The 16,670-nt window shown below is 49.5% G+C and overlaps 2 protein-coding genes across 3 annotated transcripts in view; one reads left to right on the plus strand and one right to left on the minus strand.

The window, feature by feature from the left end:
• The window catches only part of Ypel1 (yippee like 1), a 16,865-nt gene extending 13,197 nt beyond the window's left edge, over positions 1–3,668 (plus strand). Inside the window, exon 7 of the mRNA XM_028779621.1 lies at positions 1,075–3,668. Coding sequence (XP_028635454.1) covers positions 1,075–1,161 — 87 coding nt within the window. The 3' untranslated portion in view covers positions 1,162–3,668. The remainder of the gene's footprint in view (positions 1–1,074) is intronic.
• Positions 3,292–16,670, minus strand: part of Ppil2 (peptidylprolyl isomerase like 2) — a 27,008-nt gene continuing 13,629 nt past the window's right edge. Inside the window, exons 6-21 of one of the 2 annotated variants that reach the window (XM_028779625.1) lie at positions 16,149–16,200; positions 13,965–14,056; positions 13,306–13,395; positions 12,563–12,638; positions 11,235–11,395; positions 9,631–9,706; positions 9,293–9,399; positions 8,823–8,912; positions 8,468–8,501; positions 8,074–8,191; positions 6,961–7,017; positions 6,195–6,267; positions 6,040–6,102; positions 5,729–5,871; positions 5,295–5,416; positions 3,292–3,813 (exon numbers count right to left, since the gene is read on the minus strand). In XM_028779625.1, the coding sequence (XP_028635458.1) occupies positions 5,320–5,416; positions 5,729–5,871; positions 6,040–6,102; positions 6,195–6,267; positions 6,961–7,017; positions 8,074–8,191; positions 8,468–8,501; positions 8,823–8,912; positions 9,293–9,399; positions 9,631–9,706; positions 11,235–11,395; positions 12,563–12,638; positions 13,306–13,395; positions 13,965–14,056; positions 16,149–16,200 (1,329 nt within the window). In that variant the 3' untranslated portion in view covers positions 3,292–3,813; positions 5,295–5,319. Of the gene's footprint in view, positions 5,417–5,728; positions 5,872–6,039; positions 6,103–6,194; positions 6,268–6,960; positions 7,018–8,073; positions 8,192–8,467; positions 8,502–8,822; positions 8,913–9,292; positions 9,400–9,630; positions 9,707–11,234; positions 11,396–12,562; positions 12,639–13,305; positions 13,396–13,964; positions 14,057–16,148; positions 16,201–16,670 lie in introns of both variants that reach the window. The other variant, XM_028779624.1, reaches the window with a different exon arrangement.

Raw genomic sequence — 16,670 nt, forward strand, 5'->3', positions numbered from 1 at the left:
CCAGCCCTTTACCTGGTTGGCCCTGTTGTCCTTCTGTTCTCCCTATAGCTACTGCAGCACGCTGCTCACCACTGCTGCTCCTGCTGGGACTCACCTGTATCTAACAGCCAGGCTGCATCCCTGACAAGAGTGTCTGGATACATCTCCACAGGCTTCATGTTATAACATGCTAAGGGGCCTCCATGGTCTGCTGTGGGCTGGGAAGATGACTCAGTTGCTAAAGTGCTTGCTATGCAAGCATAGGGATGAGTCCAGACCAGTGTCACACATGTAAAGAGCAAAATGTGGCAGCATATGTTCATAATCCTAGTGGTGAGGAGGCAGAAATAGATCACTGGGTCAGAATAAGTCTAGCTGAGTCAGTAAACCCTAGGTTCAAAGAAAAATTGTGTCTCAAAATAAAGTGGAGAGGGGACTGGAGAGATGGCTCAGCAGGTAAGAATACTGACTACTCTTCTAGAGATCCCAGGTTCAATTCCCACACCCACATCAGGTAGGCAGTTCATACAGCTGCAGTGTCTTCTGCATATGCATGATGCACAGACATATGCAAGAGAGACATATGCCCATACACATAAAAATAAACTTAAAATGAAATAAACTAGCCAGCAGGATGGCTCAGCAGGTGCTGCGGTTGCGTGATGACCTGTGTCCCATCTGCAGACCCACAAAGATTCTAAACGGCCGTCCTCTGACCTCCACGTGCTCCTCCGTGATAATAATCAAACATGAAAAGTGTAGGGCTATCAGAACACCCACCTCAAACTCTGGCCTCTGAATGCAAGTACACACACACATCATTAGTGAACAGTGTTTACGGTGCTGAGGAGGGATCCCAGAGCCACAGGCACAGCAAACAGCACACACTGAGCTCCAGCCCCAGAAACAGAAGTGAGTTAACATTGTTCCCAAGTGTAATGAAGCACTCAGAACCGCCATGCAGTGCCCCGTGGATCCTCCTGGGCCAGGGCACAGCTCGGGGATAAGGAGCAGAGAAAATGCTACTGTTTACCAAGACTAGAGTAAAGAAGGAAAGTAAACATGTCCTGAAACCTTTCTACTTTTCCCCTCAAGGAACATGCCTTTGAGAGCAGTCAGAAATACAAGGAAGGAAAATTTATTATTGAACTTGCCCACATGATCAAAGACAACGGCTGGTAAACTGAAGCGGTCCACTCCTGTTTGAATACTATTTTATGAAAGCTGAGTGTAAAGAAGACCTAGCTTCTTGGTGACAATACTTCTTGAACTTAACCTCACAGGCCAGTCCAGTTTCAACACTTGAAGGTGTCTCTCTAGGCTATCCACTTGGTAAGGTGCCCCATCTGAATCCCCTTCATGTACACTGCGTTTCTGGAAGTCTGCATTCTTTTTCTAACTTCTTGAGTTCTAGAGAAAGAATTGACCAGCTGGTGACTCACCTGCCTAGTGAACACTTTCTTTTACCCTACGCCTGCAACACCGTCTGGCTGTGTTTTCATCAAACCCAAGTCCCTCAAAGCACAGAAGGAGGGACTCTCTCACAAGCAAAGGCATAGTGACCAGAAGTAGTCAGCCAATTTATATGTCTCTTCAAAAACTGAAGCGAGCCACTGGTAACATGGTAGAGAAGCTAAGCATTCAGTGTGCATCTTAAGCAAATAGGGAGGTTCCTGATGTAGAAGACAAGTGACTTTACTAGTGACTGAACACTGTCCCAGGCCTACCGAAGTCTGCCACTGAGCTGACTCCCTCTGTGCTGTGGCAGCACAGTGGCTCAGAATGTAGGGCTGGTCCCTACCACAGAGCAACAGGCTGGGCTTCACTTTTTACACTAGATGTACTTGAAATAGCTAGTTATGCATACAGAGACCAGAGCCAGCAGGAGAACTGCAAAACTTGAGAGTTTTCTTGTGATAAAGGAAGAGTTAGCTTAGTATGGGAGCTACCTTTCCTGCCTGGAATCACCTCATGACCTGACAGGGAGGGTCTGGGCCATCCCTCAAGCCCAAGCTCTCAGATTTTAAGTCACAACCCATCATCCCCCATGTATCTATAAGGAGTGGATGTGTAGAGAGGATGGAGGCCAGAGCCATTCCCAGATAAGTTTCATCATTTTGTACCCTACCCATGGCAGAAGGGCAAGAAGGTGGCCTGTGAAGGCTGCCAGCCCTTGAGCTGCAAAGGGAGCATGACAGGAGGGTGCTTAGCACCAGCTGCCCTAGAGCTGCCTGGGGTGTGGCAGTCAAAAAGCAGTTTCTAGTCCTTTGGGCTCCAGCCCCAAACCTTCTAAACCCAGATCCTCCGGCCAATACAGGCACTGGCACTGCAGTTAACTTCAAAGCCTACATTTTGGTGCTTTCTTTTTTTTTTTTTTTTTTGCCCAAGATTGTAAGCCTGGTAATATAAGAAATGCCTGGGCAATTGGATGACATGTTGGCATGGACTGTGAACTCTATGCCCAGTCCTAGCCCAAGCTGCTTTCTCCCCAACTACTTCCTGTTTCCCTCCAGACTAAGGCTGGCCCAAAGCAAAGTTACTCCACCCAGTAAGGTTAAGTGCTGAAACTCAGCACAGGCAGTGGTGTGACCCTGGTAGGGCTCAGTGCCATCCTTGCCTAGGAATGAACACTTAGTCAACAGTCAGCTCAAAGTGGACATGACAGCCTGGCTAGGTTTGAATACTTTTCAAAGTGGGAACTTGGTGGCTGAGGCATGGGTGATGATGTCACCAGTGGGAAGAAAGGCAAGGGCAACTTGAGTATGCCCCTATATGTGCTTCACTTAAGTGGAAGACTCTTCGAGAATTCTTCTGACCAGTGTTTGTATATACTAAGATTATATTCACAGACTTTATATTCTGGGCATGCTACCTGCCCTTCAACTGAGCACTTTGTATTGTCTTTTGTGAGCACCAACTGGAGCATTTTTGCTAGTATAACCTATGTGTATTGGGGAGTGATGGATATAAACAAAATGTTTATCAAGTTTTTTTGGATTTTGCGTTGGCCTTCTGTGAAATATCAACTTTTTAAACCAAAAGAACTGACCATGAGCTGGCTTCAGGGTAAGTGATGCAAGACCACAACCAGGTGTGCTGCTAACTGCCGAACGCCTCACATCCTTACACTCCTACAGTATCAGTGTCATTCTGTGACTATCTCCAGAACAGTGGGTGGTGATACCAGGCCATAAACGCCACTTTGCTTTAGAAATGTGGTTTATTTTGTTGCTGTCTTATTAGTATATAGATACTATTTTTATACCTTATTCTTGATGGCATCTGTCAGGTATTTGGAAAGATCAGAAATGATTTTTCTTTCTCAAAAAAGTCCTTTATTTTCTGATGACCTCATCAGACAGTTTTCAAAATCCAAGTGTCTTTACTGTCCAAAAAACTACCATTTAAGCTGTAGACAACCAACTCATGGAAATGCAAGCCCCGGTGGCCTGTCCTCTGTGCTGGAGGGCAAGAGAAGAGGACACAGCTGCCCATGGGACAGGTGCAGGCTGCTGAGCAAGGCTGACAGTAGAGTGATGTGGAAGCAACTGCGAGTTCACCATGAGCAGAGGAAAGCAAGCCCAAGCATACAGAGTGCCCTTGGCCTCCCTGTCTGTAGCCAAAGCTGTCAGCCCTTGGTGGCATGTCTGTGTGAGGTATAAAAATAAAGCTTCTGTTGTCAACAGCAAGGTTTCCGAAGCGGCTCGCCATCTAGGAGGCCGTGCTGTGGGAGACGAACCACACTCCTGCAGCATCCACAGCCCGTTGAGGACCCAGGGCTTCTGGGTTCCTGATGCTTCTACCACCACCTTGTAGGGAGCTTTTAAGTATGGCCTGAGAAGATTGTGAGAACACAGTTAGGCACCAGCAGCCCCTCTCCCTGCAGAGCCCCCCTGCTGGGACTCAGTCCAAGCTCTCACAATCTGCCTCTTTTGTTTCTTGTTTTTATTTTAGAGGACAGGATCTTGTGTGGCCTTGATGGTACTCCTACCTGCTGTATCTAGACCCACATTGTGACCTGTCATAACTGTGAGGTATCCGGCTATAGCCAGAGGAGTTGACAGAGGTATAGGAAGGCAGGGTGGAAGGGCAATGCAGTCTTGGATGTGGACTGACAGCCCAGGCAGGTGGCTGTCGTGTGCTGGGCTGGAGAAGTATCAAGGTGAGCAGTATCAAGGTGTATCAAGAAGTATCAAGGTGAGCAGCAGTCATGCAACAGCAACTGGAAGTGGAGAGGGGGAAGGCAGGGCAGTAAAGCAAGGCAGACTCCCAAAGACACAAAAGGTTTAACATCAGAAATGCAAACAAATACTAGCTACATCCCAGAATCAACAACTTTGGAGATTTTGTAGATTCAAGATTTGGGGTAAAAATCAAGTCTAAGTTACAATGTTATGTGGCATACTCTAAGGATGGCACTTAGTGACATAACACTGCTGTCTCCTCCAGAGGGGGAATCTGCCCACACTTACACAGCGGTGGAAAGCACTGAAAAGCAGGTGGCTGTGAGTGGTTTGGACACGTGGGCCCAATGGGTCCTTTTCACCACACACACTGAAAACTGTCCTAAAATCAAAAGTTGGTAAGCCAGGCATGGCGGCAACTGCCTTTAATCCTACTTGGGGAGGTAGTGTATCTCTGAGTTCAAGGCCAACTTAGTATTACATAGTGACTTGTAGGACAGCCAAGAGTATAAGACAGACTGTCTGAAAAACAGAAGAGTCAGAAGGAGCCACCTGTCTTCGGCTCACATAAGAGCACATGCTATGAGAGGCACCTGGACTCAACAGGTCACTCATAGTTGATGCAGAGAGGTAGGCAACTGAGTAGACAGGACAACAAACATGCCTGTCCCAAGCAAGGGGAGGACAAGCACTTTGTTGAAGTGGTATCGAGGTGAGAAAGACCATAAGGCTTTGTCACAACAGCCTGCGGGTAGAAGCTCCTGCCTCAGGATCCAGATCTCAATCTCCTTATCTACACTTCTCTTGAGACAGCCATGGTTGGCCTTGAACGCTCCACCCCTTGTGCCTTGGTATTCTGAATGCTGGGACTATAGGGGCCCCTTTAAAACCTCCATTTTTAACAGGACACACAGGTGGTAGCACTGGCCAAGGAATGTGTTGAGTGAGCACACAGCCATCCTGAGGCAGAGACCATTAGCACCAGATGAGGATGGGAAATGCCAGGAGTCCCAGGGGCCAAAACTGGACCCAGGTCGTAGGCAACAGGTTTATTGGCTCATAGCTCAAACTGATGACAAGGGCAGAAAGCTCAGGGACAGACCTGGAAGCCCACAGCCCTCCAATCCCTACCAGGATCCCTGACGCCAGCCTGCTGCTACCAGGAGCTGAAGTCCCCAAAGCCCCGACTGGGCCTTTTCTTGGCCATGGGGATGGTAGCGCTGGTGGAAGGTTCTTCCTCTGCTGCTCGTTTCCTGAGACATGAAGAAAAACACTCCAGCTGCCACAACAGAGCCAGGAGCCTGTGCTTGTGAGTCCCTTGAGAAACTCTGCACATATAGCTTTCCCTTCAGAAGCACGCTCTCCACACAGTGCTGCTCCCACACACAGCCCAGCCAGTAAAGCACCCTTGGCCTACACAAGCTTTGTCTAGCCCCTCATGAGGCAGGCCTCTTAGCCATAGTCTCCAGTCTGGCCTGTGCTGCTCTTGCCACGACTTGGTCACTATGAGGAGAGGTCTCAGCTTCTAGAGGATATGGGAGATGCCACCCATCAATCATACTCACGTGGCCGCAGGGTTAATGTACTTGCCGACCCCCTGGCGGTATGTCTGGGGGCCCTGGTTTCCAGGCTGGGGCTGATTCATCTTGACCTTGACCTTGGCCTCTGGATCCACCTGGTGCTGTGTCTTCTTCCGTTCCTGGGCAATCTGTGAGGTAGCAAAACTGTCTGATACAGAGCCTCAGAGTTGGGTCTTCTTCCCCCCAGCTAGGAAGGAGGGCAACGGCTAATCCAGAGCCTCAGGGTGTGTCGTCTTACTCCTAACCAACAAGGACATGACTACCTTGGCACTCTTCTCAGGGCCAACCTTGCTCACCTGGGCATCAGCCTCCTCATAGGGGTCCACAAACACTGTGGTTGTGCATATGCGCACTTCCTCCTGGTGGCAGAAAGGCTCTTGTGAGCAGGCAAGCAGACTTCCCCAACCAGCACCCCGTGGGCAGTGGTGCTTTATTCTCCCTGGGCACATACCTTAGGACGGTCAGTTTTGGGGTCACTCTCTACATTCTCCATAGCTGTCAGCGTGTCAAAGCCCCCAACAACCCTGCAGCAGAGGGACAGAGTTGGCTGGGTCTCTGAGTACCCTGAACAGAGTGTAGCATCATGGCAGAGTTGAGGCATACCATGAAGAGGACTGGCAGACATTGAAGAACCTCAGAGAGGTCAGACTCGTCACCAGGCAGGACAGGATGCTCCACAAGAGAAGGGAGCAGCACAGCACACCCAGCCAGATTTGGTGACTAAAGTCCTGGATGAGCCTCAGTCTGCGTTTTCATACTTCCTTCCCCCGGTTTGCTGAGGCAGGATCTTATATAAAAGCCAGGTTGGCTTTGAACTCATAACTGAAACTGGCCAAGAACTAAATAATCCTTAGGCTTACAACTCTCAAGTGCTGAGAATACCACTGTACCAAGCTCTTTCCCCCACTATAATTGAATTGTCAGCACGGAATGCAAGAATACCATCTGGGCCTTTCTGGAAAAATCTGCTGACCCTAGACTAGTGGATAAGGAGAAAGCAATGTGGCTCTCTGACTTCCAAAATGGTGCCTGAAAGCAAGTATGAGCTGGGGCTGCCTGGGGGCTCCTTTCCTTGGCCCCACAGGCAGGAGAACTAACTTTCCTCTATAGAAGTACCCACAGTCCTCAGTGGTGATCTGAGGGATAATACCCAGGTCTGAAGAAAGGCAGTGAAGGCCCACACTGCACTCCAAATATTTTATAGCATCTGTTCTTACCGTCCAAAGATGGTATGCTTCTTATCCAAGTAAGCACAGGATCGGAATGTGATGAAGCTGGGGAGAGAACGGAGGGAATCAGGAAGCAGCAGGCTGTCCCACCATGGGCTCTAGGCTAGTAATGACTGCTCCTCAAAAGAAGCCCTTTCCCAGCTTGGAGTTTCCTTGGACCTGTGTACTCCTGCCCACTGCCTGTCTCTACTAAGGCTACACAGGTAGATCCAGACCTCTGGTTCTCTGGAGAAAGCCAGAGTTTGGTTATCAACCTCCCATGGAAGGCAAGCAGGAAAGGCTTGAGCATGGTCGTGAGACTATTTGGAGGAAGGAAAGGGGTTGAGAAACCCAAGCCCATCATGAGCCCTGCCAGGGGCAGAGGACTGAGTCAGGATTCTAGGGTGAAGTACAACAGTCCAGATATGTGCTGTTTGGAAGAAGCTCTAGACTACAGACTGTAAACAGGTGACAGCAAAAGGCTGGATGACAAGGGGTCGGGGCATAGATGTTGTGGGGGGGGGGGGGGGGGGGGGGGGGAAGCAGACCTGCAATCCTAGCAGAAGGCTGAACTTGGCCCAGCCTGAGCTACAAGACCTTCTCTCTGAATAAATCAAATGGAAAGCAGAAAGTATGAGGTCCCTATCTAGAGTGGCTAGAGGACAGACAGTCCTATTGGACCAACAAGACAGCAGCCTCGCCCTGATAAGCAAGCAGCATTTCTGAGGCCACCAAGCAAGTCCCAAAGACATCAAGCCCAGACTTTGTACACTTAGTCTCACCATTCTTGTTACTTCTGTTCAAACAAGGACTCGTTGACTATGCTGGTCTTGGCCTCATTATGGAACAAGGATGGCTGAGCTGACTGACTGCCTCCACCTCACAGGTGTGTGCCACACACCCCCATTTCTGCCTTTGGTACCTACCTTTAAGTTCTACCTGAGGCTCGGAATGCTAGTCAGCTGGCTGACTTGGGCTCCTTTATTGAAGGGACCTAGACTTACTCTAAGTATGCAGTACTTTGATTGACTTTGACTTAGGCCCAGCACAATTTTAGGGAGAACTCTGTCCTTTGACTACCACCCTAAGCAGCTGAGTAAAACTAGCTGGACATGGACTCACAACTGAGACTTGTTGGTGTTGGGCCCAGAATTGGCCATGCTGAGCACCCCACGGCCTGTGTGTGAAAGGTTGGGACGGAACTCATCCTTGAAAGGCTTGCCCCAATATGACTCTCCACCTAGAACAGAGAAGAGCAGTCAGTAGTCAGCCACAGAGCCTCTCAGAGAAGCATCAGGGAGCTCTGGCCTTGAGGCAGCCTCCTTGATGACTCCAGACGCCAGTGCCTTCAATACACGCCGATATTGCTGTCTCACCTGGGCCAGAGGCTGAAGGCTTAAAGCTACAAGGCATCATTCCAAGACATGGGGCCAAGTCAGAACTCAACTCCCTACCAGGCCCCATAGAACAGCCACATTTATTATTCCAACAGAACAGGGCTGGCACCAGCACTTACCTGTACCTGTACCTGTGGGGTCACCGCCCTGGATCTGCAAAAACAAAACTCAGTGAGGTCACTGGCTCTAATGATGCCTATTATCCCACACACCCTACCTACTAATTGGACAGGTTTCCCATAGGCATGTGCTGAGGTGAAGACAGGGACCTCCTCTCTGACCCCAGGTCTTCCTGAGCGGACACTGAAGGGCCAGCTACAGGATTGCTGGCACAAGATACACCTGAAGACCCTACCCTGGCCACACATGGCCTGGGACAAGGTATCTAGAACAGGGCAGGTATGAGCCTGTTTGTCTCCTGGATGTTGCCCACGTCATCAAGCATCTGTAACCACAGCAACCCGTACCACTCACCACAAAGTTCCTGATGGACCTGTGAAAGATGGTCCCATCATAATACTGTTTCTTGCAGAGCTTGATGAAGTTTTCACAAGTTTTTGGAGTCTGCAAAATATCCCAACACCATGAGGCACGGTAGTTAATAGCAGCGTCACAAGCCATGCAGACCTTCATCATAGCAGAAGGCTGTCTGTAGGCTTTGACTCAGTCTGACCTCTAAAAGCTAGGCCAGAATCCTGCAGCCATATGACACATGGGGGAACAGAGAGAGAGTCAGGGCCCTTTCCTAGGACTTGCACATACTCTTATCAAGCAACCAAGGAGGTTATGTTGCTAAAGGGACTCCAGAGAAGGAAGCCAGGGCCCTTTTGGTTCTCAGGTGGAGTCGGGCAAGACTTCTTATAAGCAAACTAACCATAGCTCCGCATTTAAGGCAGGACGACCCAGTGGCCCAGGAATCACCTGTGAGCTGCCATCACACTCACCAGGTCACAGTGCAGCTCCAGGTTGAGGTCGCCCTTGCTGGTGTGTAGCCGCACATAGCCTTTCTTCTTCACAAACTGGTACCGCAGTACGTCCTCATCAATGACAGCTGCAAACAAGTCCTGAGCTCTGCGCCTGCCCTGCACCCGAGATACCTCCTCCACTCAGGCCCCATGGCGTGCCACACAAGATCAGCACTAAGGAGCCTCTTATCAAGGGCACCCCAGCTCTGAGAAGAATGCAGGAGCCAAAGGGGATTCGAAGGCAAGGAAGCAGGAAGCTCCACTTGCTACCAATGTGAGTTCTGTCCCAGTGAACAGGAGGTGGAGGCAGCTAGTACCTGCTTCATGCGTGGTCTCAGGAACCATGGCAGTAGAGGTGAAGGACGCACTGACCTTCCCTGTGGAGTAGTGGGCCTGCAAGAAAATCATGTGCTTACACCCTGCCATCACCTCTCCGCAAGTGCAACCTCCCTGACCACCACCCATAGGCACGAGGAGAGCCCGGTACAGACTGAGCTGGTAAAGACCAGAGGATCCGATTACTGGTACGCAAAGGAACAATCAAAGGCCTAGGTGAGGGAGTGAGGCCTACTCTATAGGTTACAACTAACACCAGCCAGTCAAGACAGGAGAACTGTCCACCACACTCTCATTGCCTCTTTCAGGATACGGCTGCGAAGGCACTTGTAAGTTTATTTCTGAAGGCTTTTTGTTTTTTGAGGTAAGAGTTTCTTTCTATGCATCCCTGGCTGTCCTAGAACTCACTCTGTAGACCAGGCTGGCTTTGAACTCAAAGATCTGCCTTCCTCTGCCTCCTCAGCACTTGGATTAAAGGTATGTGCCACCAACGCCAGGTTTCTTTAAAAAAAGAAAAAATTATTCTGTCACCAGGTAGGGTGGTTCACACCTTCCCAAGTTCCCAGCACTTGGGAGGCAGAGGCAGGTAATCTATGTGAGTTTGAGGCCAGCCTGGTCTACAGAGTGAGTTCCAGGCAGCCAGGGCTACACAGAGAAACCCTGTCTCGAAAAACAAAAACAACAACAAAAACCCCAATTATATGTATGAGTGCTCTGCTTGCACATGTATTTATGCACCACACATACATCTGGTGCTCTCAGAGATCAGAAGGAGGAGCCAGATCCCCTAGACAGTTGTGAGCTGCTATTATCAGTGTTGGGAGACAGGCCTGGGTTCTCTACAGAGTTAAGTGTTCTCAACCACTGACCCGTCTCTCTAGTCTAGATTATTTTTATATACAGCAGTACATGGAATAAATGTACTTTTTTCATCATATAGGGGAAGGAAAACCAAAGAGAACTGCTGTACAATTCAGTAATGCCCAACTCAGTAATGCCCAGAAGTGCAATGGTTGTGCTCAGATAGGGAATTATAGATGAACTTTAATTTTCCACTCCACCTCTGCCTTCCCCATGGCTCAGGCTCTCCAGACCCAGCCTAAATAGGAGAAAGACAGCACCTATTGGCTCAGTGTACTAGAGGAATTCCAGCAACACAGCTGTAGATAGGGCGTAGGGCAGACAAGCATGCTCGCCCCCCAGTTAGGCCCAGGTAAGGTCTGAGACCTTGGTAGCTATAACAACCCCAGCCCTCCTATCTCTGTCCTAAAATGTAAAAGCTGCCTTTAGAACGCCAAATACAGCAGGTAGCTTGGTCACTGAAGCCTGTGTCAGGGCCCACAGCACAAAGCAGCCCTATTTCTGCTGAGCCACTGTTGCCATGGGACCCCAGCTTGTCAACTATTCCTCCACTCCAAGAGTGTGCTATTCCCTTCTGATCAGTTTGGGGCCCAGTCACCCCAGCAGCCCTCGAGGGCCCCACAGTATTGGGAGGGTCCCAGCCACTATGCCACCAAAGGCATCCCAGCACCTTCCCCTGGGATCTTTCCACAGCTCGGAGGCAGAGCCAGAGTGCCCCACTCACGGCATTCAGTTGGTCCACCTTCTTCTTCTCAGGTGGCTTCATGGTAGCTGCCAAAATCTCATCTCCTTTGAACTCTTTGTAGAGCTCCTGCAGCGTCTCTCGCGTCTCCGCATTTGTATTTTTCAAATAGTAAGATGGATCCTGTTTGGCCTTTTCCTCATCTACAAAACAGTGTATTGGAATTGAGCAGCCAAGGCCCCAGAGAGTCTCAAGATGAACTAACAGGGATAGAGATGGAGCTGGCCACATGAGAAGAAGCCACAGGTGAGCTGATTAGGGCAGCGTTCTCCGGCCTTAGCACAGCCATAAGTTACTGCCCTTGATCGTCTGGCAGGAGCTCTAGTAGCTGCAGCAAGGGGGTGTGGGGGAGGGAGCATACAGAAGACATTGTCACAGTGCTTGGCCTCATGCCTGAAGGGATGTCACCCTGTTCTCTATACTGCAACCTTTTCACAATTATGTTTTGCTTTTCTGAATTTAAAAGTATTTATTTCGGGCTGGAGAGATGGCTCAGTGGTTAAGAGCACCGACTGTACTTCCAGAGGTCCTGAGTTCAAATCCCAGCAATCACATGGTGGCTCACAACCATCTGTAATGAGATCTGATGCCCTCTTCTGGTGTGTCTGAAGACAGCTACAGTGTATTCATATATAATAAATAAGTAAATCTTAAAAAAAAATAAAAAGTATTTATTTCAAGGAAAGGAAGGTCACATTTGCCTGCTAGGCCAGAGGCTGTAACCTACTGGGTAGTGAGCTTCCCAAGGCTTGGCCTCTAGGTCTCCTGAGCTCAGTTATCCCTGAGTTGTGTGTAGCTGACTCCTCGGTATGGAACAAGTGAGCTCAGAAACTTGAGCCACTCGATGAGTATGCTATCGCGTGCTCAATGGCATGGGCCACACAAAGGAAGCGGGAGTCCAAAGGCCCAGTCCGTGCCCTAGACAAGTCTGCCGTCACCCAGTCTCACCTAAAGCCCTCTGTCACTGTGTGCTGGAAAAAACAGTGGCCAACAGCAATCCAGAAAGCACAGTGCCACCAGAGCTAGGGAAAGGTAGGTGCCTTGGTGTTTCCAAGAGGAGTCAGCTACTTCGCTAACATCTAACGGACATGGTAGTGCATGCCTGTAATGCCAGCACGTCTACTTAGACAGCAAACGCAGGAGGGACGCTTCACATCTAAGCCTTATCTAGACAGGAAGTTTCAGATAGTCAAGGCTTCCCAAAAGCTAGTTAGTGAAAAGCCACTCTGGAACCACAGTGACTGGCCCCAGAAGGAGGGGCTTGCCCAAGAACCTGTGCTCTCCTCACAGCAACCTTTAGGTGTCCATACCTGGATCTGTTATTCTCATGTTATTCTTCACATGGAAGAAGTTGCTAACATTGAATTTGTCCAAATTGGTGGGGTCCTGTGAGAGAAGAGAACACTCAGAAGTACAACCGGACTGTGTCAAGCATCTCCAGCACCTGCACCATGTATTGAAGGCTGGACAGATACCTGCAGGAAAGAGGCCACAGCTGAGCTGTGTGAGGACTAGAGCGTGAAGCTCTGACCCGGTGACAAGCAAGGTGGTGCAAGTCCAGAGCACAGACTGCCTACTGCTCATCAAGCAGCGTGCCTTGCCTCTAGTCCACAAAAATAAGGCATGAGGCTTGCTGCCAGGAAGCACAAGACATGCACTGAGAAACCAATGGACCAAGCTTCAATCAGAAAGAAACAAGGCAGAGTAGCTTAACCCTAGCCTAGCCTACACTCCCTCTAGGCCATTCACACACTACCATGGGGACAACTGTGTAGATGCTGCTCTGGGTGCAGGGGTGGGACTTGAAAAGCAGCCTTAAGTGTCCTGGGGACCTAAGACAGTTGTGGGGCAGGTATAGCTCTCATACAAGAGACATGAGAACCAGACGCAGTTTTGGTGGTGGCTGTGGGGAAAGAGGGCGGCACTACGCAACAGTTGGGGAGCAGCAGCCAGAGATGTTATGGTTCAGAAGACCACCACACCTGGTGAAGAAAGCTGGGAGGCAGAGGGTGAAGCTGAGTCAAGGTGAGGCGCTTCCTGTGAAGCTACTTACCTGCAGGGTGATGATGTCTTGCCTGGAAAAGGGCTCATCAGTTAACAGGTCCCTCAAGTTCTTGGCCTTGATGTTGAGCTGCTCCACTGCCTACAGCAGAACAGAGAAATCACTGTTCCTTCTGGGCCCTGGCACAGACATCTGAAGTAAATGACCACACACAGCCACTCTGGGGCACAGCTTCATGCGCTCTCTCTCATCTGCCCGGCAGAGACTAGCTGAGCCAATCTGTGCTTCAGGCAAGAATTCCAACGTGGGCTCTCTTGCATCATGTCCTGTCTTCATCCTAGACTGAGCCAGGAATGGAGACAGCTCCTGTCCCTTCTGCCAACCTGGCACCTTCTCCTTCCTAAGAGCTTGGCCTCCATTTATCTCCCTTTACCCCTATGTTCCTTCCAGAGTCCGGTCCATGCTGAAGACAGGAATACTTTCTGGGATACAAGGAACCCTTGCTTAGGCAGCCCAAACTGTCTGCCTGGGTTTCAGGTCCAAAGGCCACCGGAGTCGCCTGACATTTATTTTAGAGATGATGTCTTGTGCTGGAGGCTATGAAAGCCATGACAGGCATGCTCACTGTTCCTGCTTCACCCTCAGCACTCGGCCAGGCACACGTGAGGGCCCAATATTAGATGGTCCCACTCACTGCAATGGGGGTCTACCTCATAGGTGTAGACGTTGCCAGTTGTCCTGATGGCCACAATATGGGTGTTGTCGGTGAACACGGAGTACAGCACTGGACAGTGGTACTGCCCTAGAAAGAAAGCACACACATGGCTAGTGGCCCTCGAGGGCTTTGATTAAACAATGATTAAACAACCAGGATAGCACATATTTTAACTGTAGCTACCCAGGAAACAGAACAGAGTACAAGGCCAGCTGGACAGTTTACCATGAGGTTATCTCAAAGTGAAATTAAAAAGGAGCAGCAGCAGTGCACTTGCCTAGCATGTGCTAAGTTCTACATCCAGCAAGTACCACAAAGAAAGGAGAGGGAAGAGTGGAGGCTGGAGGGAGTCAAGCAGGATGGCACAGAGGAGGAAAGAGACAGAGGAACTAGTAGTGGTCAGAAAAGGAAGCACAAGACAGCTGCCAAGACCTAGGAACCCAGGGATGGCAGCCAGTCAAGCTCCATTCCTCAGCATTAACTCAAACTCTGACTCATCTTACAAGACCAAACCCCTGCTGCTGCCTTCCTCAGAACAGTCTGGCAGCTTCCAGACTGGCTCAGGTGACCACTTCCTCCTCTTAAAGTCATACCAGACAGGATAAGGTTTATCTTTCCAGAGACCCTGTCTCCACCACTTTCCACCTCTCTTCATCTTTATCTCCTGGCCTTCCTCACCTAGCTCTCCACTCAGCTAGCCAGCCCCAATAGATGATCTCCCATCCAGCAGAGGCCTTGTCTAGTGAATCCCAATAGACAGTGGGGTGGGGGAGCAAACAGTCATGTTACTCACATGCATCTAGATAGACTTCTAAAAATCTCAGTTTAAAAAAAAAAAAATCACCCACACAAGCTCATTCATCATGTACACACACACACACACACACACACAAAGGGAATTCCTGTCCATTTATTTTTAAGTGTCATATGCTACTATTAAGATATAAGTCATTATATTTTTCTTGTTGTTTTGTTTCATAACAGGTTTTCTCTGTGTAGCTCTGGCTGTCTTGGAACTAGCTATGTAGACCAGCTGGCCTGAAAACACAGAGATCCAACTGTTTCTGCCTCCTGAGTGCCCAGCCTCTACCCAAGACCGAGATGGTTTCACAGTGTTAGACTCCTACCAAGCACGGACACATCTCTGCCTGGAATGTTCTTCCCATATCTTCATACAGCTCCCTCTTACCAAGTCTCCTCTCAGGCCTGTCTGCTGCCCTCAGTAGGTGTCTTGCTGGTGCCCTTCCTTCCTTCCTTTACTTCTGTCTAGAACAGAGAGGGCATCTGATGCACCAGTCATCTTTTGCCTAGATTCCGCCCCCCTTCTCACTCAGGGCTGCACACATGCATGGACAGCCACACACGCATGCACACGAATCTCAGCCCCACCTGTATGTCTGGAGAAAAATAGTACAGGAAGATCCATTCAATATGAGATGCATATGACCTATGAACCCAAGGTTGTTGTATATCAGACAATGAAGAAAGATGCCTTCTCCTCCCTATGCTTACAACATTTCCCTGGAAAACACCCAGTGAGCACTGACAGCAAACTCGCCCATGGCACTTGTACCAGAGTGAAAAGGAGACCTCTTAGCCAAGACCACAAAGAGTCTGCACAAGACTGATCGGACCCCAGGACGGGAGCATGGCAGCTGCAGCTGTAGCTTCATTATCTGGATAGGCAACAAGAGGCCACAAAGGGGCTCAGAGTAGGAGGTTCCAAGTAGGACAGAGGTGATGACAGTCTGTTCTTGAGTAGAAAATGCTTCCCAAACACCCACAACCGCAGTTGGGCTGGCCACCCTGGGCCTTGCTCTGAGCAACTTCCACCTACAATCACAACCAGCCCACAGCCTCAGCCAGGTATGTCTTGTGTACAGAGCCCAACTATGGTACTAGCAGCTCACAACAGCCTAATGCCTTTGTGGGATCCACCCGAACCTTTGAGGACAGCTGGAAAACCAAAAGCAAGTGTCAGAAAGGAAGGAGAGAGGCTGGAGATAAGTCTCTGAGGTAGAACACTGGGTTAGCATGTGTGTGGCCCCATGGTCAACCTCCAAAGCACAAGAGAAAAGAAAGGAATGCCTGATTATTAGATGCAAAGTCGGTGAGAGTTGGAGCTTGGAGTGGGCCTCTGTGGGCCAGTCCTGGAGCTGGGTACAAAAGGGACTCTCACCTTCACTGTTCTTTGCAAAGTTCAGCTTGATCAGGGACTTCCCATCAAGTTTCTGGAAGACATATAATTAACAATAATGAATAAGGGGTGAAGTAACACAGAGGCTACCAAGACAGGAGTAACAGGGACAGAACAGAAAGCTCTCCACACAACTGAGCGTCTGCAGCTTATACAGAAATGGAAATCTCTCTGAGAAGTCTCCAAGACACAGCCAGGACTCCTGGGACTTGTAGAATGGTTCAGTAGTTGCACTGATGTATCTGTAAACCCCAGGCTGTGAACAGATCCTCAGGTTTATAAACACACAAACACCTCCAAATGTAAGGGGTAGTCACTGGGTTGAATGAGGAGGGTGTGGAGTAAAGAAAGACTAGTGTGTATTTCTACAATGTCTGAACTTTCTTGTTGGTGCCAGCTACCAAACCCAGGGCCTTATATGTGTTAAGTGTGTGCTCGACCACTGAACTCCATATCCAGCCCTTGTCTGAATACCTGACTTCTGAAATTCAAAATTCCTATAGG

This window comes from Grammomys surdaster, unplaced genomic scaffold (genome assembly GCF_004785775.1).
Source record: "Grammomys surdaster isolate TR1022 unplaced genomic scaffold, NIH_TR_1.0 358, whole genome shotgun sequence".
In the NCBI taxonomy this organism is placed as follows: Eukaryota; Metazoa; Chordata; class Mammalia; order Rodentia; family Muridae; genus Grammomys; species Grammomys surdaster.